Source organism: Hippocampus zosterae, chromosome 7 (assembly GCF_025434085.1).
Source record: "Hippocampus zosterae strain Florida chromosome 7, ASM2543408v3, whole genome shotgun sequence".
In the NCBI taxonomy this organism is placed as follows: Eukaryota; Metazoa; Chordata; class Actinopteri; order Syngnathiformes; family Syngnathidae; genus Hippocampus; species Hippocampus zosterae.
Window position 1 is genome coordinate 20,828,797 of NC_067457.1, and position 22,793 is coordinate 20,851,589.

Consider the following 22,793-nt stretch of genomic DNA (forward strand, 5'->3'; position numbering starts at 1 on the left):
TCTCTCTCTCCACCCATCTCATTACTCCTCTCAGTAACCTAACCTCCGCTCTCCTCCTCCATCACCCCCCCACCACCACCCCCGCCCCTTATCTGACACTCAGCAGGGCCGCTCTCCATCTCTGTGTGTGTGCCTGCAGGCAAACATATGCTGCTCTTCCCGTCAAGAAGATTCCGGTGTGTTTGAGAGAGGAGGGATTGTTTAATGTTTATTAATCACCTGTCTGTGGAATGAGGTGGCGAGACAGCAATGGAGCCGCACACACACTCACACACAGGTCTATTCAGTAAGGTTACCAGTCTGTCCCCGGTTTTACATTTACATTTACACAAACTATCTAAAATTTAAGGGAACAATCTTTTTAAGAGCACATGCTAAATCACAGGTGTCAACTAAAAAGTCAGGTGCCATTTCCCATCCCATCAATTTTTTTTGTGATCCAATAAAGCAAATAAAGTGCATCAACTTCGTGTTTCTTGATAATTAGTTCTAATCATTATCAATGGTCTACAATTTAATGCAGATCCAAAATAAGGACAGGAGAGCCTTGCCAGAGGTCTCCACTTTGCGAAGGAGATTTCAATTGAAGGCTTTGTGGGTTGCCCCTATGCCTCAGAGTAAATCTTTTCCTTCAAATACACCTAAAGATTGATAGTCCCCAAAAAAGCAGCCGGTAGATTTGTCAAAACCTTACACCAGTTACATCCATGACTGTATGACTTTAGGCAAGATTCAAAACAAATGGGCATGAGTGCTGGTTCATCTGGTACAGCTGTCGATCATAAATCAACAAATCTGCCTTTTTTTGGTCACTTTGCCCCCCCTCCCCCCCTTCCCCATACACACACATTTTTAGCAAGCACACAAGCATGAGCAAGTGTCCAATGCACACGGACTGAATTCAAGTGCAAAAGTACACAGCCAGGAGCGTGTTCTCATGTTGCAGATGAGTAAACTAGAGAGCATAGCGAAAAGCACCACAGGGGCAAAGAGCGTATATCTCAACTGCGCGTCACTTTTTATTGGAATAGAAAGAACAAGGAGGTCAGTGGTAGAAAAAAAAAGGGGAACGATCACTTGGTGGGAGAGAGCTTCTCCAGGTCATGGATGCCCTCTTTGTCAATCAAACGGACGGTGAAGAAGGGAAGGTTCAGAATGAAGCGCCTGTTCAGCTGGCGGCGGCAGAAACAACAGTGACAATCAGAACAAATCAAACGAAACTCTCCTGAGAAACCGAATCGAGTGAGAAATGACTACTAATTTTCCAAAAGTTATGTGATTAAAAAGTGCAATGAAATGTTAACCAACCTCTTCAATGCACTTCTTCAACACATCCAGCGCTTCATCTCTGGTCAGATCTGGAAGACACAAAGATGACCATGAATTGTGGGGGGACAAATTGGAGATGTTTGAAGGTAGCTTTTGGGGGCCTAGCACACACCTGGTTTGTAGTAGCGGTCAAGGATGGAGAGCGTGAAATAGGCGCCATAACCGTGGGCGGCGAAGGGGGCCTTGACTAGCGAGGACAAGTGGTCCATGTAGTACAGACCCGGCCCGTCTGTGTCGTCGTAGCCCGCCAGCAACATGTTGACGTGATATGGCGTCTGAAGACAGGGGAGGATGAAGGTGTCACGGCGCCCGCCTTTGCTCACGTGCCCGTTTCGAAATTTCACTGCGGCCTCGCGTGTTTCTGCTTAGCTGCGATCAAACGCCTCCGGCTTAAAATAACCGCAAAAAGATCCGAGGTTACTTCATTCTTTTTTCCGTATTGACCAAGTGAACTTCCACATTTTCGATAGATAGGGACCTTTTTCATCCATTTCCTCTGATATGAAAGAGGGAGATGGGTCAAATGTGTGTGTTTTTCTTTATTATTTTGGGAGGGGGGGGGTTAGTCACTTGCATTGTGACATCTGCTGGAAGTCAGCACCCCTGTCACCGCCTTCATCACACCCTCCCTCCTTCTTCCTTGCTTCGCTCGTCCCCTCCTCTCCCGCTGCCTTCACCCCGAGCCCCCCGAGTCACGCCAGGGCTCATTAAAAACTTCTAAAGTCGTTTCTCTTGCACCCCCCCTCCGTCTTTCGAAATTACATCTTCCACGCTTCCAGCCTCTTCTCTCCCTCCAGTACACTAATTTCTTTCCTCAATTAAAAAAAAAAACACACAATTTGGAGGACTTCAAAATATCTTGAAGCCTAAATGCTTGACAGACAAAGGGTGTTTTTTTTTAGCGCCAAATAGAAACACAAAAACAATTACAATGTCGCTCCCTCTTGTAGCGAGGTGATTCATTCAAGCCGGGGCCGGTGACGATCTCAACACCTTCCCCGTCATTTCAATTTGGCACACATTTGACCTGCTTATTTCTGTGACTTGTGTTGCCGTTATATTTGCCACGAGGGGGATGATCGTTATATCCCCTGTGGAGTGGGCTTTAGTACGAGTGTTAATGATGGCCTCGCACAAACACACACACTCACTCAAAAGCATAACTATATGTGTGTGTGTGCGCGCGCGAATCGGCGCACAGCACGTACGGCCACGTATCGCACCCGCGCGTGTTTGTATGCGCGCTTTTACTCCTCTGTGAGCCTGCGAACGCCCCAAGTGGCATCACCCCCACCCACCAGACACCTGCCTCACTGGTTACATTGAAACAATAATACGCAGCTGGCATCAAAATAACCTTCCCATGTCACCTCAAAGGCACCTTGTTAACCCCGCCACCTGAACTCACACCTTGATTCACATTAACAAACAATGTGCATTATCTGATCAACCCCCCCCACCACTCCCCAACACACACGCACTTTTGTATTAAAGCACACACAAGATAAAAAGCTGCCTGTTCCTAGTGATAACCCAAATCAAAATTCCACCGTTCTTTTCACAAACCTTCAATTTTAAGCACAATCCAATGTCCAAAATGAAAATATACAAAGATATGAATCCAATGACTAATTCCGAGGCATCATCAGAGCGCGTGTTTTGGCCTCAGAAAGGGACTACTTTAGAAAGGTACAATCAGGTCCATTAATATTGGGACGTGGACATCAGAACGAGCTGCTGACAAAAGCACCACTGTGAATTCTGAAGTGTTTGCGGAAATACGATCGGCTCATATTTAGCCGAACGCTTCAGAATTCATTGGGCGGTGCTTCACAGTGCAGATGGACGATAACCCGGAACATACTGCAAAAGCAACCAGGGAGTTTGTGCGGGAAAGGTCAATCACCTAACCTGTTATCCAACCGAGCAAGCAGTTCATTACCCCTAGAACGAAAGACAGTTGCACTTGAGGCCTGCCAAGTCTGCAATTAAAGCTCATCTTGTTTCATTTCATTTCAAATGTATGGTGGTGATATTTCGACCCAAAAAGATGAGATGAATATTTCAGGAGCTGACTGTAAACTGGTTTCTGCCCCCCCCCCCTTTAAACCTTCCAAACCTCCACTAATAGTATTTTGAGAAAATTGTAGAGTGCACAGAAATACTGCACCGACAGTCAAACTCTTCTGCCAAGTTTAAGCGCTGCCTTTCCATCCTCTCTTTCCTGTCGCCCACTCCTCTCCCCTCCGTGATTGCCCCCGAGGCGTGTTCTCTATATTGGCATTCCTCCTCAATCTGTTGTATTAATTGAGCGCGGGAGCCGTTGCATTGTGTGCGCAATATGGTAGCAGTAATTATTTGTGCCCGTTGTGTGCCCCCGTTGGAAAATTTATCGCCAAAACGTATGGGCCCCAGCTGTAGCGTGCCGCCGTGCAGAGGCTAACTGTTGCCGTGGCCTAACAGAGCAGGTTCCTGTCGCAATCTATCACTGATCGCTGCTGGGGGATGCCCTGAAAATCCATCGCTCCCTTAAGTATTCTAACAGCATGTTTAATTGCTACAATAGTGGTTAATCACTGTCAATTAAAAAAAAAAGAAAAAACTATCTGCTATGCTAACTACAGCAACAAAAAAAAAAAAGAGAAGAAGCCATTTATGAGTGTGTTTTTCTATTTTCTATTGTATATTAAAGAAAAAATAATAATGTTCCCCTAGTTACAAACAAGATGCCAAAAAATGTTGAAGATGAAAACAGAGGATTCGGATTTCATCTTGACCGCAGAAGATGGCAGACATTGCAGCCATCTCAAGGACCTTGGCAGGTACCCTCTGAGCGCTCTTGTAGATCGACGTGTCTATTCAGCATTGAGACAAAAGCTCCGAAACGCAGCGGAAGACAGACAGGATTCCACGGACCCATCGGCTTTGAACTTCTCGTTTGGCCCTGCGCTGAATCCTGCGCCTCATTACTGATGCGGACTTGTCGAAGCCTCAGGTGATTACGTTTACCGCCAACTTTTTTTTTTCCCTCTCCTCTCTTTGTTTCGCTCCACTCTCGCTCTCCCTTGCTCCCTTAAGCTGGAGTAAATGCGGTTCTCCAGAGGTTAATAGTGCGGCCCTGTTGTTTTCCTGAACGGCAGGTTGGCCAGCGCGGCGCTACATAAGGCAAGTCCCGGCCTCCTACGTTTCGACATGCTCTGCTGGCGAGAGTTAACGACACCTCCCGGTGGTCGGCAGCCACTGGAGTGTGACATCTCTCAGTCTACAGAACTCATCTGGAATGTGTCCTGCAGGAATAAGGCCATAGGAATTAACAATATAGGCCTGATTAATTTATCAGCCAGTCGGTTTTTTTTAACCTAGGGCTTCGGATACGTTGGCAGTGCGGTGATCGTTTTTGGGGATGGGGGTTAGGGGGGTGGGGCTTTGATGCACTCAGAAGATGACTTAAGGATGGAGGAGTAACAATTTGGATCCAAAACAAATCATTATCTTGATAAATCCTCTTTTTGCAGTGGTTAGATATGAATCTACTCTGATTTAATCAAATTAATTAAAACCAATTGCCAAATATCTGGGACAGTTGCCCAGAAATCAACTGGAAAAAAAAAAAGGTTAGGCATCTGGAGGCATCTTCACATAAATCGATAGTTAATGATGTCGTATTCCGCCAACCATCTTAAGCTCCACGAGTTCATTAGTTTTGGCTGATGCAGAGTAGATACGAGGAAGAGTCCGCCGGTTCATCTTTTTGTTTTTATCATTACCAATACTTCAGAAATAATTTGGCCAGCCATAATTAAAACAACAGAACATTGATCGTGAAAATTGACGTTTCAGACCCCGTACTCAAGACGGACTAATAGAAAACATTGGGAAAAAAAAGTTAATCCAACAAAATCTGCAAATGTCCGGATACTCTGGAGGTTGCTGAATGCAAGAGGAAACATAGCTGGAGGAAGGTGTGGGATGCTGGTTGGGAAAAAAATGCTTTGGATTTGGTTTCTCAGCACTCCTGAGAATGCAGCATTGATAAATCCACTGCTCACAAAGCCAAAGTCGTAACCAAGAGGCACAAAAATAAAGATTCCCTTGAAGCGTATGACAAGACATGAATAAAAATGCTCCTTCTGGTTCAACGTTTCCCAACCTTGACTGAATACAAATGATCCTGCAGCCCTCTTCCATGTGCAAATTATTTGAGGTTTCTTTTTTGGGCAGATGTAGAGTCGACTCAATTGAGCAGTTTTGTTTTGTGCGGTGTGCCTTTTATAAAGTTTCTTTCGTATATGGTCGCAAATGATGCCACCCTGCACCATGCCCATCTTCTGTAACCTTGTGTGACGTATTGTTGTTTACTCAAACTGAAAAGTGTCAATTGGTCCAAGGAAAGTGATGTAAATGATCTTGATTTGTTTTTAAGTTGAGGTTGGACTGACACTTCATCGTGAATTCTATTTGAATTAATTAATAGACAAACGGATCATTTATAGGTTGAGAGAAATATGAGGTCCTTTACGGTGCTGCTGTAATTCCCAGCTGGACAGGAGAATTTAAAGTCTTGTGTACACTGACTCCTCCTGGTTCTCACACTCCATTTTGTACAGTGTGGGTCTACTGAGAGTACATGTTGTGCCCGCTGGGACTCCCTCCGCTCCCCTACTGCTGCTATCGCACCTCTATCCCTGGCTCGATGTGTCCCACATTCCCTTCCCGGCCACACTAATTGTTTTTTGTAATTATTTTCACCCTTCTGCTCTTGTGAAAGGAAGCAGCTGCACAACTGCTGACAAATTAGCATGAGCATCACAACACCTTCTAATAATCACTTTTTTTCGTGTCAGTGTGAGGCATATAGTGATACTAAATCAAAAGTATAATTGCAGCACAAGTGTACCCTGGACTGGCATTTAGCAGAGATTCCGAACCACCAGTCGGTGGGACTTTGAGTACTGGGTTGGGGGGAAAAAAATTAATAGATTAATTTAAAAATCTGGTGTAGCCACTACATCCAGATTATCAACAGTCATACTTAAGTCCTACTTAAAACAGAGTTTTGGAGTCTCACATAAAAAAGGCCACTCTGTCCATTATGTGGCAACAGGTTAGTGAGCAATTTATTATTTTTGTGTTTGTTTCTGTGTCAGTCTGTCAAACTAATGCTTCATGTGAAACCAGTCTGCTGCACAATAATGGTCAGGTGCTGCCGCAGTAAAATTGTCGTCAAAACCGATAATGTACGAATATTTTATGTTTTAAAAGGTTTTTTTTGCAACAGGTTTCCAGCTCTAATTTTGAGACACAGAAGGCCATGCAATGACAATTTATGATAAAAATTTCTGATAAAAAAAGTACTGTAAATTCCGTACAGGAAATTGTATTTTTGAATTCTAAACTAACAATGTGTTGAACTTATTTTAAAACTATTCTTTTAAAACCACCACACTGAATCCAAATGGTTTGCCTACGATGGGTATTGCCATTCTCTCCCTAAATAAGACAGTTTTGGGAGTCATGTGTCTCTTGTATCCCCCCAAATCTTTTTCTTTACGATTGTTTCGTATATTTACCCTGCTTCGAAGGTACTCTGCGAGGTTCTTTCTCGTAAAGTTTGCTGCGGCTGCTGGGCTGAGTTCATAGCCTGTAAAGGAAACAAACATTGAACAAAGAAAACTTCGACCAAGTCTTTCGTCAAGTGGATTTGTAGTCCAATTTGAGGTGCTTACCGTTTCGCATTTTGTAGAGCTGAACATTCTTCTGGATATACTCTGCAAACTGCAACGTGTCTCCCGCCTCTCCCACGCACAGCAGCAAGATCTTCTCGCTTAGTTTGAACATTTTGTCATCGTCTGACACATAAGGGAGAAATTAACTACCACGAAGTGCATCCAGAACATATAAGTCACTATCGGAAAGAATACAATACCGCTGTGGGTGGACTGATTTTAAAACGCAATGACTTTCACTTTCGTTAGTATTTTGGGGTGAATTTAGTTACTGCCGAACGAAACTTTCTGGTGTGGATATGTTCTATATACTAACAGGATATGCATGCGCATTTGCGAATGGTGAAATCTAAATGGAAGACGGCAAAAGTCAAAAACAACCTCGTCATTCATAAAGGTGCAAATGTTGCCATAGCAGATTAGACATAGATGAATGCAGACACTTTTCGAAAAAGCTAACGTCATACCTGACACACAACACATTTCATTCAAGACGTTCTTTAGTTCGAGTAATATCCGAATATAACATTGACATTTTAGTCGGGTAGTCATGCTAAGCTAACACATTGTCACATTACCTTGTTTCATCTGAATAAAACTGCTGACTGCGACATTATCGGCAGCGACGAGGACAAAGTCCGGTCCCTGTATGCCGATTAAATATTCCATTTTAAATTACGAGAGCTATTTTGGCAGAGAGTATTCAATATAAAAGACGCGTTCGAGCCGCGCTTGTACAGATTACACAGCAAAAGTTACTGGTCGTCGGCGCACCGTCTAAACGTCGGCGGAAATCGGATGACGTATCTCGTACGCGACGAGGGCGGGCATTTTGAACGGACTTTGCTTGCTCTGTGTTTTTCGCCGAACCCACTTCCAAAAAGAATATCTGTTTTTCTACGGGAGATCGAATAAAGGGACAAACACATACGACCCACAAGACGATGACGGATTCGAATAAACTAAACGACTCGTCGCAGCGAAGACGGTCCCCGCGGTTGACATCTCCCTTGGTAAATACGGAAAACAACATGGCGCGTAACAGTAACGCTCCAGTCAAGCGTTTCACTTTGAAGAAAATAGCGCCCAGGAAAACTACAACTGCATCTGTTCATACATCTCCCTTGGTAAATACGGAAAACAACATGGCGCGTAACAGTAACGCTCCAGTCAAGCGTTTCACTTTGAAGAAAATAGCGCCCAGGAAAACTACAACTGCATCTGTGCACGACAAAGAAAATACGCCGAGGCGATCAGAGGGAAGCCAACAGAAAAAGGACAAGATGTCCACTCCTGGTCCGGTTCGGGAGACCCGGCGGTCCTCCGGTGCAAAAAACAAGGCCGCCATGCCATCGCCGATCCTTCCGCCATCGACGCCGGTCCAGCCTTGTCCCCAGCAGCCAGTCGAGGATGCACGCGAGGCGATGTGGTCGCAGAAAGTGCGTCGCTCCTACACCAGACTCGGCGACAAATCCTTCAACAGCCACGACGCCCGAGAGACTCTTTTCGGGTTTGAGATGCTGCAGACCCCCGAAGTGGGACGAAGCGTGAGTCGGGCTCAGTCGACTCTGGAGGTTTCAAGTACCGCATCTGGTCCCAGTTCCTTCATTCTGGACGCCGAGGACTGCGTTCCGGTCCATGACATCCCCGGCGTGGCGTTGGCAAAGAAGAAAAAAAAACGAAGGAAGGTCCAGCAGATCGACGTCACGGAGCTGGATGCACTTTCGGCCAAGATGAACGCCGAGTTCCAGGAGGCTGAACAGTTCGAGTTGGTTGTGGAGTGAAATAAACATGGAGACCGACAAAACACTGAACAGAGGGCGCCTGACAGCATGTTGTGTTCAACGACATGCTGATTAAATGCCAGTTTTGAAAGGACAGACAGTTCACTTAAATGTGATGTGTTGTTTTTTTTTCACATGTTCTAGTTGTTCCTGCATTATAATTCTGGCATCATGGTGTAACGTATGGTCTTAATGGGATTTATTCTGAACCGTTTTCTCTGTTTTAATCACCATTGTATCGTTTAACTTGTTGCCTCTGTAAAGTCGTATGTGAGACAAGAGTAAAGGTGAAGTTGCCTACATTGTTTTCTTATTGTTTTATTTTAGTGACTGGAAAGTCCAATTCTACATCTGCTCATCAATAAATAGTTCCGTTTTTTTTGTTGTCACTTGGGCCTGTGACATTGCAACCAATTATCAAGTCAAATATTTTCCAACCACATCGAATGCATATGCTTTCGTGAAAAATATTTATCCAACACATAAAGTTATTTTATTTTTGTGCGCACTTGGAATGTAATGTACGACGAATATCGTACCTCAATAATATTCCTTGTTTCTTGTTCAGCAGTTTTTTGCCGTCCTTGAACGACTTTTTTTTTAATGCAAGAGGCCAAACAAATCCATGGCACTCAGAATGACACAGCAAGCCCCTCATTTGAAACAGATCACTTTGATTGACAATGTCCTCTTTACTCTATACCGCAAGTATCAAGTTTGAGTTTTACACCAGTTGACAGTCGGTATGAATGTGCGGAGAAATAATGAATGTTTGTCGGCAGGGAGTAAATCCACAATTTACTCATACATTTAAGGATGTTGCACTGTTTGCCTCCTCAGGTGCCACATTGTGTCGGTACCCTTCATTTGACATTTCCGCTGCCTGGCAGAGGGCCATGTAGCGCTTCGTGCGAGGCCTTTTTTGGTATATTTTTAACAAGTGAGCTTGTCACCATCACTGAACGCTACAAACGGAGTGAGACGGAAGCTGTCAACCAGCAGCAACTAAATCAAACTGCCGCCTTTTGCTTGGGAGCGTCTTCATGCAGATTTTTCTAGCAGGGTGGATATTTTACACTCTCAGTATAAGATGTGTTTTTCCCTCTTTCCCTCCCATGCCCCCCCCCCCAACTGCCCCCCCCTTCCCATTTCACTCACGGCAGTTGTCGCCGGTTCAGCTTGACTGCTTCGTTAGGGCTCATCATTTGCATTCAGATTAATTATCTAATTACTGACAAATGTCCGGAGGCCACCCCACACTCCGGCTCGTCATCTCGCAGCCTGTAATTATTTTAATCATTTACTTTCATCTGGAGCGTGGCTGCTTTACGCCTGTGTTTAGAGGCCATTCTTAATTACCCTGCCAAGACACTCTTTTTGAGAGGGGGGGGGGCGTTTGGGGGAGAAGAGAGGAATTGGGTGAAGGATTCGTGTGTTTGCGTGTGTGTGTGTGTGTGTATAAAGCGAAGGACCAACGGGGACATGATCCAGAGGCTTTTTAAAGCACAGAGGAAGAACTCTCCTCTACTCCAGCCCCTCCCATCCAACCAACTAACTTCTTCCTCTCACCCCATCCTCCACAGACCCCCCTACTCCCATCCCTCCCCCCCATTGTACTTCCTCTCCCTTTCCCCCCTTTATCGCAAGCTCACACAGGAATCGCCCGTGGGCTTCAGTGCGCCGACTGCTAATACGCTCGCACACACGCACACACACACAAACACTACATACAAGAGAATCGTGCACCCTATTTGTGGCGCTCATCAAAATGCGTACGTCTTTCCACCATATCTGCATGGAAAATCTATACTTGTCTGGGCTCGATCTGTCTGTTTCTGTTTTCCCGCCGCATCACCTCCACCCCACCCATCCAACCAATGCACCTGCACTACAAGTCTTAACATCTTTCGCTTTGCCGTGTCCTTATCGCAGTGTTTGGACAGCCTGGCATGAGGCCTGCTGCTCCCTGTCTCCCCCATTGAGGGACGGTAGGTCACTCCTTCCATCCCTCCCTCCCTCCGCTAGACCGCTCCATAATGATGCTCTCACTCAACCCCTCAAGCCACGCGGCTTCCCCTCGCGCGCTGACTGCTCTTGTTAAGGATAGCCAGAGTGTGAGAGAAAGAGATACAAAGCGCCGTAATTGGCCCCTTGAATATTTAAGTCACTCGGGATGAAAGTTTTAATGAAAAGATGATTATCTACCAGTTTATCACACACACTGTTTCATATTTCATTTTCGTATGTTCCAGGCGAGCCGCGTCGTCTGTCTTGGCAGTTGTGGGGATGAAGTTTTTGCTTGGGGGGGGGAGTCCGGAAAATAGTGCAAAGGCGAGAAATAAATGCAGGGGTCGGGGGGATTTTGCCAAATGGATGCGTTTCATTTCCAAGCGATTTAAGATGTCCACTGTAGTAACCGCTGTCCCTCAAAGGGTTAATAGGTTCAATTCTTTCTTTCTTTCTTTATTTTCGGTGAGAGCAACAAAATACCTTTAGCACCTTCATCTAAAATAGGGGTCTGCTTCAAAAAAACGATGTTTTTGAAGCAGGGGTCGGCAACCTATGGCTCGGGAGCCGGATGTGGCTCTTTTGATGATTCCATTTGGCTCGCAGATAAAACAAAATACTCTCGCTTGTTTAATCTCTCTATCGATTTTTCACCGCTCACGTTCTGTTAAGGGCTGCAGTTGGCAGCAGGAGCAAATTTTAATTGGATGATACTGTCCAACGTAGGCCGTTGCTGGGGAAACAGGTAAACGCCCCCTTTTTGAATCAGCCCGCTCGGTCATTAGTTCAAAGCTAATCCTGAAAAAGAAAAAAAAAAGATGACGAGTATGGTACACTTCAGATTGCAATGACAAAATACCATCGATGAAACGGCACTTTGACACGCGCCGTGCTACGTTCGCATCAAAATACGCCGCGGGAGACACTAGAAAGGAAGCGTGCAAGCTACTAAGCAGGGTGCAAGCTAGCCGGCAGCAACTCCGCGTATGGACCCGGCGAGCTGACTATAATTCCGGTAGTTTTTGCTTTATCTTTAGCAATCGTGAGGAACGGAAACCCATTCACATTAATGGTATTATAACAACAATATTTAAAAGTATACTGTACATTCTGAGGCTTATGATGAGGACATTTTGTTCTTTCTTTCTTTATTTTGTTGAATTCACAAATACATAAATATTATATATATATATATATATATATATATGTGTATTTGTGAATTCAACAAAATGTCATCATCATAAGGTGCATATATCTATCTATATATATATTGCGCGTCGTCCCGCACGCGGTCTGTCCTTCTGTCTGTCCCTTTTCAAAACGTACCTACTTCACCGCGCCGCTGCGCGCCGCCACTGCGCCGCTGCGCGCCGCCACTGCGCCGCTCAGGCAGTGGCTCACTACGATCGCGCGGGCATCTTAGCAAAAAAATGTTGTCTACCCACAAGCATTGCAATGAAATTGTTAGTTATTTAGTAGAGCTAAACATCTCTTTATTTTCGCGATAAGCAATGAAGATGAACAAAAAGTTGAACCAAGCAACAACACTTTTGTGGGCCGAAGGCCCACCTTACCAGCCTTCCGCAGGAACTAGCTGATGAGCCGCCCGGAGGGCGGCGAACCAGCTAGTATATATATATATATATATATATATATATATAAAATGTACAAATGTAGTAAAATAAAATTCAGATCTACTCCAGCATGGGACTGTTCAGATCAAAGTGGGTTCTCATTCACGAACATTTTTTTTTGTGATCATATATGCACCCAACAACGTCCATGTGCAAACTTTAATTCCCTGCAGGGAGACTTAACGCATCATATGGTAACTTAACACGCAGATTTCAGACCACGCTTTTTAAACAGAAAGAGAGAGAGAGAGAGAGAGTACGGGGGGGGGGTATATAAAAAAAAAGATTTAAAAAAAAAAGCACAAGGACACATTTTTCTCTCCAGGATAAACAGACGGCTGTTTGTTATTCATTTTCATTGCAAATAATGGTGGGGCCATTAATCCCCTTTTTGCTCGAAGATGGTGTGAAAAAGCGTTCTTGTGCAGCTTTGACATGTAACAGTTTTGCCAAATCCCAGCGGAATATGTGGGACTTGGATGGATTGGGGGTGGGAGGGGAAGTGGGGGGGATTAAGCGAGGACCCTCACATAGCCTTAGGCCACAGTTTGGAATGGGACGGCAGAGATTAGACGCCAAGGTATGGTGCAAACAGCTCGTTTTGGAGGGGGGGCGAAGATGCAGCGAGGGTCAGCATGGCGAACAACCATTGCTAACTGCGGTCTGATCACAAAGCATTGACCTTCTTGTCAATGCGTGAGAAAAAAAAAGATAAGACTCCGTGAAAAGACACACGACGTGAGGCTAGTTTGCCAATTTAGCGCGGATTTGCGTGGCGCGTGTTATTTGATTGATTTTTTGGCAACGTCGCACGGCTCGATTCGCCAGGCGCATTATTCAACAGCTCGGCCGACAGACCGCCATATGTTGCCGCCGTCGCTTCAAAAATCGGAATCCAATAACTTGCAGAAAAGAGGCCTGCGGGGGACGAAAAGCGCGACGAGCCACAAAAGTGTGTCGACGTTGAGTCTCCCCGAGCAAAGCGCCATCTCGATCTCCCTTCTGACTTATCGCTTTGATCCTCCATTTCACAGCGCTGAGGTGTTCGTGACCTGCTCCCCATGTGGTCTTTGTGGACAAACTGTCAGCGTTTAGCTCCATCTTTTCCGCAGAGGAGGCATATAGGGAGGGGGGTGGGGGGTAGGTCATTCATGGGGGTCTGCGTTGATGTGTGAGGGGAATGAGAGGAAAGAAAAAGAGCAAGTTAAATGGAAGTGACAATGTGCAAACATTCCTGCCGGCAGCTGCTAACCATTCTCTGTACATGCACCGCAAACCTGAGTGGTCACCAGACCCCAGTGACCCCCCCACCCCCTCAGTAACCCCCATCCCCTCACCCCCCCGTGCCTGGCACACGCACCTGCCGCTCCCAGCCTCGCTTTCATTTGACAGCCACATAATCTATGGGCGGGTCGAAGGCCCGGCTCCACTCAATGTGCTTTTGAGAAAACCTCTTATGCGTGAAAAAGCCCCCCCAGTCTCCCTCTTTTGTCCAACACGGTTTTTATGGGACAACATTGAGCATTATGAGGTTTGGGGGATTTTTCATGGGACTCTATAGAAGACTATAATCCTTTGAGACATAAAAACTTTAACCTGCTGTTTTCATATTTATTAGCTGGTTAAAGCAGGCGAGGCAGCTGAGGCGTCAACGACAACCGCCTCACGTGCGCGCATGCGCCGAAAGCGAGTGACAAGTGGTCGCATCTTGAGAGGGGCTTTTATAATGAACCCGATTGCTCGACTAACTAAATTAACGGGGAGAGACAAGTGGTTAAGTGGCAACGAGGTCGACAAGGTCTGCTCAGTTCAACAGGTTACGATATAACGTAAGATTCAATTATTGTGCTCGTCCTTGTTGGGTCAAAGTTAATCTCATTTTGGCTAATGTTTGGCCTAATTTAACCAATGCCTGACAACACAAACACATATGAGTAAATAAGTACTGAAACGTGGCTTAAACGAGAAAAGACTTGCTCTAACACATTTTGTCCAGGGGCGTGTTTAGTCATCCGGGGGGGGCCCAAGGCCAACACGGTCATGGGGCCTTCGTCATCGAAAGGTTTTGAATATTTATGTTTGCCATGCACTAAAAAAGGGTGAAAATTCAACTAAAAGAAGAGAGTCTGACTATTGCTCTTAACGCACGTTTAATATCACTGTGAAATATTGCTTTTTTTTTTTTAAATCAAAACAACCGGTTTTGTTTTGCTGCTGTGTTCCTGCATCAAGTCTGCACACGTGCAGTGAGAAGATGGACGAGTTCATTGCACGAGAAGGGTCATGGTGTGAGGGGCTGCGGGGCACTTGTGATGATCATAATTTAATAATAATCATGTATTTTTTTTAAGCATGCGAATTCAGCTTAAAACAGTAGCAGATTGTTTTAAATGAGTGAATATCTATTAATCAGATTTTATGAGGTTTTTGGGTGTCCCTGGAATTGTGGGTGCCCTCAATGAATACCTTTGTTTGTCTGCTGATAAATCCGCCCTTCATCCAGCATGCCGGGGAATATTTTAAATTGAATCTATAAAAAAAATCATGTGACAATTCTTCCCCTAAGAAATGGAAATGCAAATGTTTGATGCAACATTTTAACACGCATAAGAAGTGTGAAAATTTGGCTGCCCGACATTAAAATGGAAGAACAATAAAATACATTTTGGAACTTAACGGTATCCTCCAGAAAGACATGAGATGAAAGCCTTGTCGCATTATTGTCTACCTACTCTTCCATCTGTCTTCGTGGCAGTTCATGTTGCCTCGGTTCTTTAGTTTTGCTGTTGTCACTTGAGCTGTGTCGGACTGAACAGTCACACTCGGCGCAGGAGCGCACTACCAGTTATTTTCCGGCTCCTTTGGGCTTAACGTATTTCCTCACTGGTACCCAACTGTGTAGCAAAGTATTGCAATCCTCATTTCTGTCAAACACACTTTGTCCATCCATCCTTTCAAGCACCCGTCCATCCAGCTTTTGCCTCAGTCGACAACTCTTTTCATCCAGTTTATCATACCCAGGCCTCCGGCCGCAAGTTCCCTGCACCCTCACTCACCCTTCCTCACCCCCCCACCGTCCAACCTCTCCCCGCAAGCTCACCCCCACCCCACCGCATCCTCTCCACCACCACCAGCACCACCTCCTCCACCCCCTTTCTGTCAAAGCTGATTGTTTCCAAGCCAGCAGAGTGCTGCGGGCTAACACACTGTCACACTACATCAGGCAGAGGAAAAAAGGGGCGAGAGAGACTATGATAGCTTCTATATGCATGTCTATGTTCAAAAAGACCCCCCCACACACACCAACTGAAGACTTGGCCACAGCAGGAGTGTCATGTGATGAATATTGTCCAAAAGAAAGAGGCGAATGCCACTTGAAACACTTTTTTTTCCCTCCAGGTTTTCTATCAGCATGGACTGCAGTTATATATTAAAAAAAGACGTCAAGAAGAAACGTTCATGGACTTGTGATTATTAAGCCATACTGACCTGTCAAACTTGACTTCATATCAAATCCTGGATAAGATGATTCAAGAGTTGCCAAAACATGCCACGTTGGTGTTGCTGTAATACAAACGGTGAACCTTTGATTCGAAAAGTGCAACGAGAAACGTGAAATGGAGGAAATGCGAATCGTTGTGGGACGTGGTAATTCTTAAAAATAAAAAATAAATAAAGTGTTGTTTTCTTGAAAGTCACGTTTAAATTTTCAAAATAAAATTTCTTTGAAATTACTTTTTCGATTTAGGGGTCCGTTGAGTTCCCAAAGTTGCCCTTTAGAGTCCATTGATGTGAACCGGAATCAATGGCAAGCTAATACTCGTGTGTCTGTGATCTATGGTCGCCCCCTAGTGGTCATTTCTGGTTCAAACTTAAAAAAAAAATAGAGCCACAACACAATACAGTATTTGACACGAAGAAATACGAAGTGAAAGTGGCACTATTTGTACATGCGACAGCTCTTATTTCATTCCATTTATTGTCACAGGAATCACGTTATTTCTGATTGGTAGTGGAGGCTCAACAAAATCGATCTTGTACTAATATCAGTAATTGTAAACAAAGTCATAAAAACAAAACAAACGGATTCTTTTGACGATTAAACAGAAAGAAATATTCCTCGTGTTTGTTAACACATAAAATAAACCACACGAGGGGAAATTTGAAAACATATTACTGTATATTGCTGTATGAACTGTACAGAGCACAGGTATCAAACTCAAGGCCCGGGGACAGTATCTATATATAATAATTGGACGGTATCGGTTGTTTTAAAGGCAAAATTTGTCATACATTGCCACTCACTGGATTGCCTATTGTTGTAGAAAAAAACCTGTAAATTAGGCATGCAATTTTTGTCACAATAACAATAAAAGATTTATTTCAGTCTGCATTATGAGTCGTATAACAACAAGAGAGACATGGGTTGCCTTTTGTCTTCAGTTGCTTATATCCAGTTAGCCCACCTTGAAATCAGCTTGAGTGTTTTACAAATCCGCATCCAAAGCAACGTTTGTTCTCACAGTGTCCTGTTGGAGAACTACGCACATGACAAACCGTTGTAACCGCTGTAAACGTGTTATCCCTCTTTTGCTTTGGTGCCTTGCGTACGCCCAGCCAGCAAACTGGAGAATCAATCCCGAAATTCGCTCCGCTCGCCGTGATGATTGCACCACAAAGGGGCGATAAGACAAGCCGAACATAGGAGAGGTTCAGAGGGCCTATAGCCGTGGATTTTCTCTTAGGCAGCCCCAGGCTTTGGCCTCCCCTCCTGTACCTGACGTCTGTTTCCCAGGGGGACCCTTCTTTGAAGGTGCAGGGCCCCGGGGTACCGATTGACATGCTCCCCCAAGGGCGTTCTGCATGGGCGAGGCCTCCCCCCCCCACCACCCGTCAACTTCACAGGCGATTAAAGGGTGGCAAAGATGCTGGTATCTGTGTGAGCACACACACACAGAGGTGAGACAATCTCAGTGCCGGGGGGTGGTCAGCAGCCTCACACGGCAATAACACTGTCTGCAGGAACAGGCTCTGCCCAAGCCCGTGTGATGGGCTCATACAAGCCAACTTTTATTCACGGGACAAAGAGCCAATTGTGAGTTAAAAGGACATTAAGCCCGAGGGTGGGTTACAGTGTGCACAGCAGACGGAGCGAAACATCGATAAACATGCTGATTAGGAATAAAATGAAGGCTGTGTGCTAAATGTACTCCCCTTCAGAGCAGATAAACAAACCATTTCATTTTTAAAGCTGCCAAGAATCCAAAAAACACAGAAACTATTTTGATATCTTTATTGACATTTGTTTAACCGTCTTTATACAGAGGATCACAACACGATTCTGAGATGTTGGCCACAATCAAAGACTTGAGTTACACGAATCCCGCAATGAGGCTTTTTCATTCTTCATTTTTTAATTTTGTTTTTTTTAAAAATAAACATCATTCCTTTTACTACTTTTAAGGTTTACTATGGTAGATATAGACTCCAGTCGGTCAGAAAGTCACCAACAAGATTTTCGATCATTCCAGTCACAAAACATGTAAAACAAAAACAAAACAAGCAAACAAACAGAAAATATACTGAATATATGAGACTCTAGATTGTAATAATTTCTCGGTTAAACTGAGATCTTAAACACGCACTCTAATTGCCCCACAGGGATAAATAAATTTTGGTGAATCTGAACAAATATATTAAAAAAAAAGGATATATATATAATCCATTTCGACAGATTCTAACTTCATTTTCAAAGTGCAAGTAAAAGGGAAATACATTTTTTTGGGATGGGAGGAGGGGGGGGGGGGGGGTTGTCACCTTGACATGACATCACAGTGTGCAAATTCGGATACATATTCGCAGATTTGATGCTTTTCCTTTGCAGTTTATATTCAAATGATAAAAGAGGAACTCCCCTAGTTACTATCCCCCCCCCCCCCCCGCACCAAAAAAAAAAAAAGGTTGCTGGGTAGCTCTGGACTTTGAGCAGATTGGGTTAATTTTACCCAAAGTTGGGTTAATTATTTGGACCCATCAGATTGAGTTTCCGAAAGGGTGACCTTTTCCACAAAAAAAATAAAAAAATAACATGAAATTAAAAATGGACGTATTTACTTGCTCCCGGCTTCTAACTGGATGAAATTGCCCGATGTCAATAACTCAGAGCGCTTCCCGTTGCTTTGCCTTGCTAATACATCTCTTGTGAACAGATGTTTTTTTTTCTTCCTTTTTATCTCAGATGAAATTAACATCGCTTTCATTGTTCCTCGTTTCCGCTCCTATGACTGTCCCACGGCGGCGGGCGGCGGGGCGTTGACCACGGCGGCACCCATGCGCAACAGTTCCTTCCTGTGCGTGAGGATGATATCAAAGCTGGACTGCAGGCGATTCTGTTGCTCCTCCACGCGTCCTTGCAGGGTGCGCAGCCAACGGATCAGAGCCAGGCGCCGGTACATGGTCAGCTGCACCTGATGCTTCTCCATCTCCTGAGCCTTGAACCTCTCGCGGTCCCGCAGAGTCCACACGGCATCCATCATTTCGGGAAGCTCGCCATCAGAATCCGATGACTGGTCATGCCCCTCCTCCGCTCCTTCCTCCGGGAGGTCTTCCATGTGACTTCCCGATATGGAATTGCGGCCTAAGCTTCTCCGTTTTCCCGATGACTCTCTACTTCTGGTCGGCTCGCTGTCGTGGCGGCTCAACTTCTGTTCCCCAAACGCCATCCGTTCCAAGCCTCCCGTCGACAACCAGTTGCTTCCCTTCTCCAATCGGATGGAGGACATGCTCCCGCCAGAGTCCGAGTCCGAGCCGCTGTCCCCCCACTCGTCGTCATTTTCAAGCTTCATCATCTCCTCCGGGTCATCCCTGCTTCGGTTGCTGCTTTTCCTCCTCTGGAACTCCATCTTCTCCCTGTGCTTGGTCATCATCTGTCCCTCCTCTTCCTCCATCCTCTTTTCCTCAGCTCCATCGGGAGGCACTCGGCCATAGCCGTCATCAGCGTATTCGATTTCCTGAAGGGGCTCCAGCGTGCTCCAGTAGGGCAGGCGGGAGCGAGGTGATAGGATGCCGGAGTTGCTTGGGGAGGATTTCAGGTCGGGGCCCAGAGGGCCCAGTTTACTAGGGCGATGCAGGTTTTGATTTTCATCGCCTCTTCCTCTTCCATTGCTCGTCAGGAAATTATGGTTGGCATCTTGATCATATTTCCTCCTTGACACTGAGGAAGAGGAGCGATTTGTGTTTTGACCTCTGTAGGCCAGAGGCTGATCCTGATGAAGCATTCCCGATCTGGACTGATTCTCACTGTAATGACACAGGATCAAGTATCAAGTAGAACTTTATTGTCAAATGTGCTGTATGTACAGTGTATATATAATTAAAATCAATTGACATTCACTTTATTGTGCTGCGGTGTTTTCCAGCTTTTTGCAACGGAGGCACATATTATACATCGAATAAGAGTGTCAGGCAACCAACATAAATAAACACGTCACCAAAACATTATAATATGAACATAAAAATGCTCACAAAGAAAATAATAGATCAACAATCGTGTAGTCGGATCTGCAATCAACCAAAAACAGAATCCAATGCGTTTGATGAAAAGACCCCCTAAAACTCTTTCACCTCTAAATCACCCTTTGCGGGTCACCCCCAATATAGTTTTTTTTTTGTTTATAACTACAGGCGGCTGCGCTGCACTCCAATTCTATTAGCATCACACATTAACATGTCACCCCGGAATGGAAATTTCTGTAATCCTGACTTGGGGCTGCTGTCAATCCACCCCCCCCTTCAATCCCCCTACCCCCCCTCCACCCCCTCCCTCTTCTCTGAGTGCATGCGCGTTCACGCGGTGCTGAAGGACAGCTCATCACCGAGCACGCGCGGACCAGAGAACAAATACTAATTTAATAATACAACAATTAAAATGAGAAGGAAAAATACCCAAATAGAGTCGAAGCAGGATTGGCGTTCCGGTTCTTTAAGAGGGGTTCCGTGGATTTGACTAGATGCTTATAGAAAGCAGAAAAACGACGACTAGTGGCTCTCGCAGACTTCATGTTTGATTTTTTAAAAAAATTGGTCGTAATAACATAAATAGCGTGTTAGCGCGGAAATAAACGAAATGTATCTAAATGCGTCTTCCCTTGCGCGTTATGTAACACTCACCCCATCTCAGTGTTCTCTCGTCTCTCTCCCCTTCCCGGATAAAAACAACACAAGCCGCCCTTCCCCGTTCCTATTTGTTGCTCGCTTAAGTCACTTGACTGACATTTCAGCCTCATTTGCATGCGCTTGTGATTTCTTTCTTACCTTCGTTGCGGGTTCGCTGCTCGTTGGACGTGGGAGGCTGGACCGACGCTGCGTTTTTCCCAACGTTCCCCCCCCCCCTCCTCCGACGCGGTGTTGTCGATCCTCCTCTTCTCTCATCACCCCCCTCCCCCTTCTGATCCTGACTCATGCGGTTCCAGGAAAAAAAAAAAAAGACGTGGACGGCTGCACTGGGGGGGGGGGTCAGGAAAGGAAAGAATAAGAGGAGCGTGACAAAGCATGTTTGATGCATTTTTTTTTTACGTTGTGTTTTGCTGGGATGCAGAAAGAGCGAATGCCGGGTGGGCTGTTATATTTTGGGGCAAATTGGATTGGATCGGATAAACTTTATTGTCAAATGTACTAATAATAATAAGATATCCTTTATTCGTCCCACAATGGGGAAATTTACAAAGTTACTGTATGTGTAACATACAGCACAGATGAAATTTCTTCCCTCTTAACATAAAACACGAGGAGCCGCTGCGGGTGTCCGTGGCGCTATCAAAAGAAAAGTCCCCCCCCCCCCCCAAAAAAAAGACAAAATAATTCAAAACAACACATGAGACACAGACAATCGTGCATACACTTTGAAGCAGTTATAGATGAAGGAGCGATTCAAAGTGTCCTTTTCACCAGTGGATCAAAGACGTCATGCTGTAATGTGCACACGTCTGCTACAAGCTAAGCTTGGAAGCAACAAGAAGCTTTAGCATCCATTAACAAAAAAGAGATTGGCTCTCTTCTCCTGTCCCATGTAAGTCCGCTTCAATTCCAAGCCGCGATATGGTTAATTATTATTTTCTTTGAAGGCATGGGGTCAAACTTATTTTTGTCGTGGGCCATATTTTAGTTACCGTTTCCCTTGGACGGCCATTATGACTCAAACTATATAAACAAGTCAAGAAAAAACTGTTTACTCCACTTTTGTTTCAGTTACTGTTACGACGGGTTTGGTTACAAGAGAATGATGACAATATCCTTCTTATTTATTACAGATGAGAATTTAACATTTCGGTACAGATGTTAGCTAGCATCATGAAAGTTGATTTATTTTGCTTTGGCGTGCCACATAAAATGAGATGTCGGGTCAGATCCGGCCCCCGGGCCTTGAGTTTGACACCTGTACTCTCAGGAAACATACTTGTGAAGACATTGTTTGTCATACAATCCTCAATCATGTTTGTACACACGGTCAGGTCTAAGACAAAATTTTTTTTTGTACCAGTCAAGCCCCGCATATGTCTCCAAGATTCAAGACCCGCAAAAAGCTGGTACAGTCATGTGTTGTTTGGGGATCAGACCTGACATATTTCATTTGATAAAATCCACAATATTTTAAACAACTGCTCATTTCTTTTTGAAATGGGCAACCGCAGAGGGTCCAAAAATTCTTTCCTTCACTGTATCGCTTGTCTACTTAAATAGCCACATGATAAGTTATACAATCACATCAAGAAGCCCATCAAGTTCATCTATGTCCTCAGGAAATACAGAATCGTACAAAATAAGCACAGTGTGAATCTCGAGTTAAGCCATCTTTGGTCTGATGATTCAAAATTATGCAAACACTTTAAGGCTTAAATTAGAACCAAATCACCAGAGGGGGCAAAGGTATTCACTCTCTGTCTTTAAGAAGTACCATATACACACACACACACACACAAAAAGACACGTAAAAATACACGTACTGATTCAACTCCATTACTTAAGTAAAAGTACAAAAAGCCTGTGAAGTGTACTTCGATGCTGGATTAATTAATGACAACATTAACTACCACCCCCACCCAAAAAAAAACACGGGTTTCATTTTTTCAGGTTAACCAGAAACCTTTGAGTGTGACAAATGTCACGGCTCTGCTGCCTCATAGTAGGTTGTATAGTATCCATTCACTCTCTTGTCCTGAAAAACTCAAGGATTGAGGAAAAAATTAAGTTTAAAAATAAAAAAAAATTAAATTTATACATTTTTATTTTTTCCATATGCTATTGACTAAATGCTG

The 22,793-nt window shown here is 44.6% G+C and overlaps 3 protein-coding genes across 3 annotated transcripts; 1 reads left to right on the forward strand and 2 right to left on the reverse strand.

Annotated features, from left to right (window-relative positions):
* Positions 1-995: 995 nt before the first annotated feature.
* psmb2 (proteasome 20S subunit beta 2) lies at positions 996-7,848 on the reverse strand. Its single transcript, XM_052071440.1, has 6 exons — positions 7,634-7,848; positions 7,056-7,178; positions 6,900-6,970; positions 1,442-1,604; positions 1,309-1,358; positions 996-1,172 (listed from the first exon to the last, which is right to left on the reverse strand). The coding sequence occupies exons 1-6, from the start codon at positions 7,722-7,724 to the stop codon at positions 1,074-1,076; spliced, it is 597 nt and encodes a 198-aa protein (XP_051927400.1). The 5' UTR covers positions 7,725-7,848; the 3' UTR covers positions 996-1,073.
* Positions 7,849-7,975: 127 nt separating this feature from the next.
* On the forward strand, positions 7,976-9,139 carry cdca5 (cell division cycle associated 5). Its single transcript, XM_052071437.1, has one exon. It carries the CDS (start codon positions 8,000-8,002, stop codon positions 8,837-8,839), a length of 840 nt encoding a protein of 279 aa, XP_051927397.1. The 5' UTR covers positions 7,976-7,999; the 3' UTR covers positions 8,840-9,139.
* Positions 9,140-17,758: 8,619 nt separating this feature from the next.
* On the reverse strand, positions 17,759-20,898 carry LOC127603565 (UPF0500 protein C1orf216 homolog). The gene is made up of 2 exons (XM_052069904.1): positions 20,794-20,898; positions 17,759-19,779 (listed from the first exon to the last, which is right to left on the reverse strand). The coding sequence occupies exon 2, from the start codon at positions 19,755-19,757 to the stop codon at positions 18,759-18,761; it is 999 nt and encodes a 332-aa protein (XP_051925864.1). The 5' UTR covers positions 19,758-19,779; positions 20,794-20,898; the 3' UTR covers positions 17,759-18,758.
* Between the last annotated feature and the right edge of the window lie 1,895 nt (positions 20,899-22,793).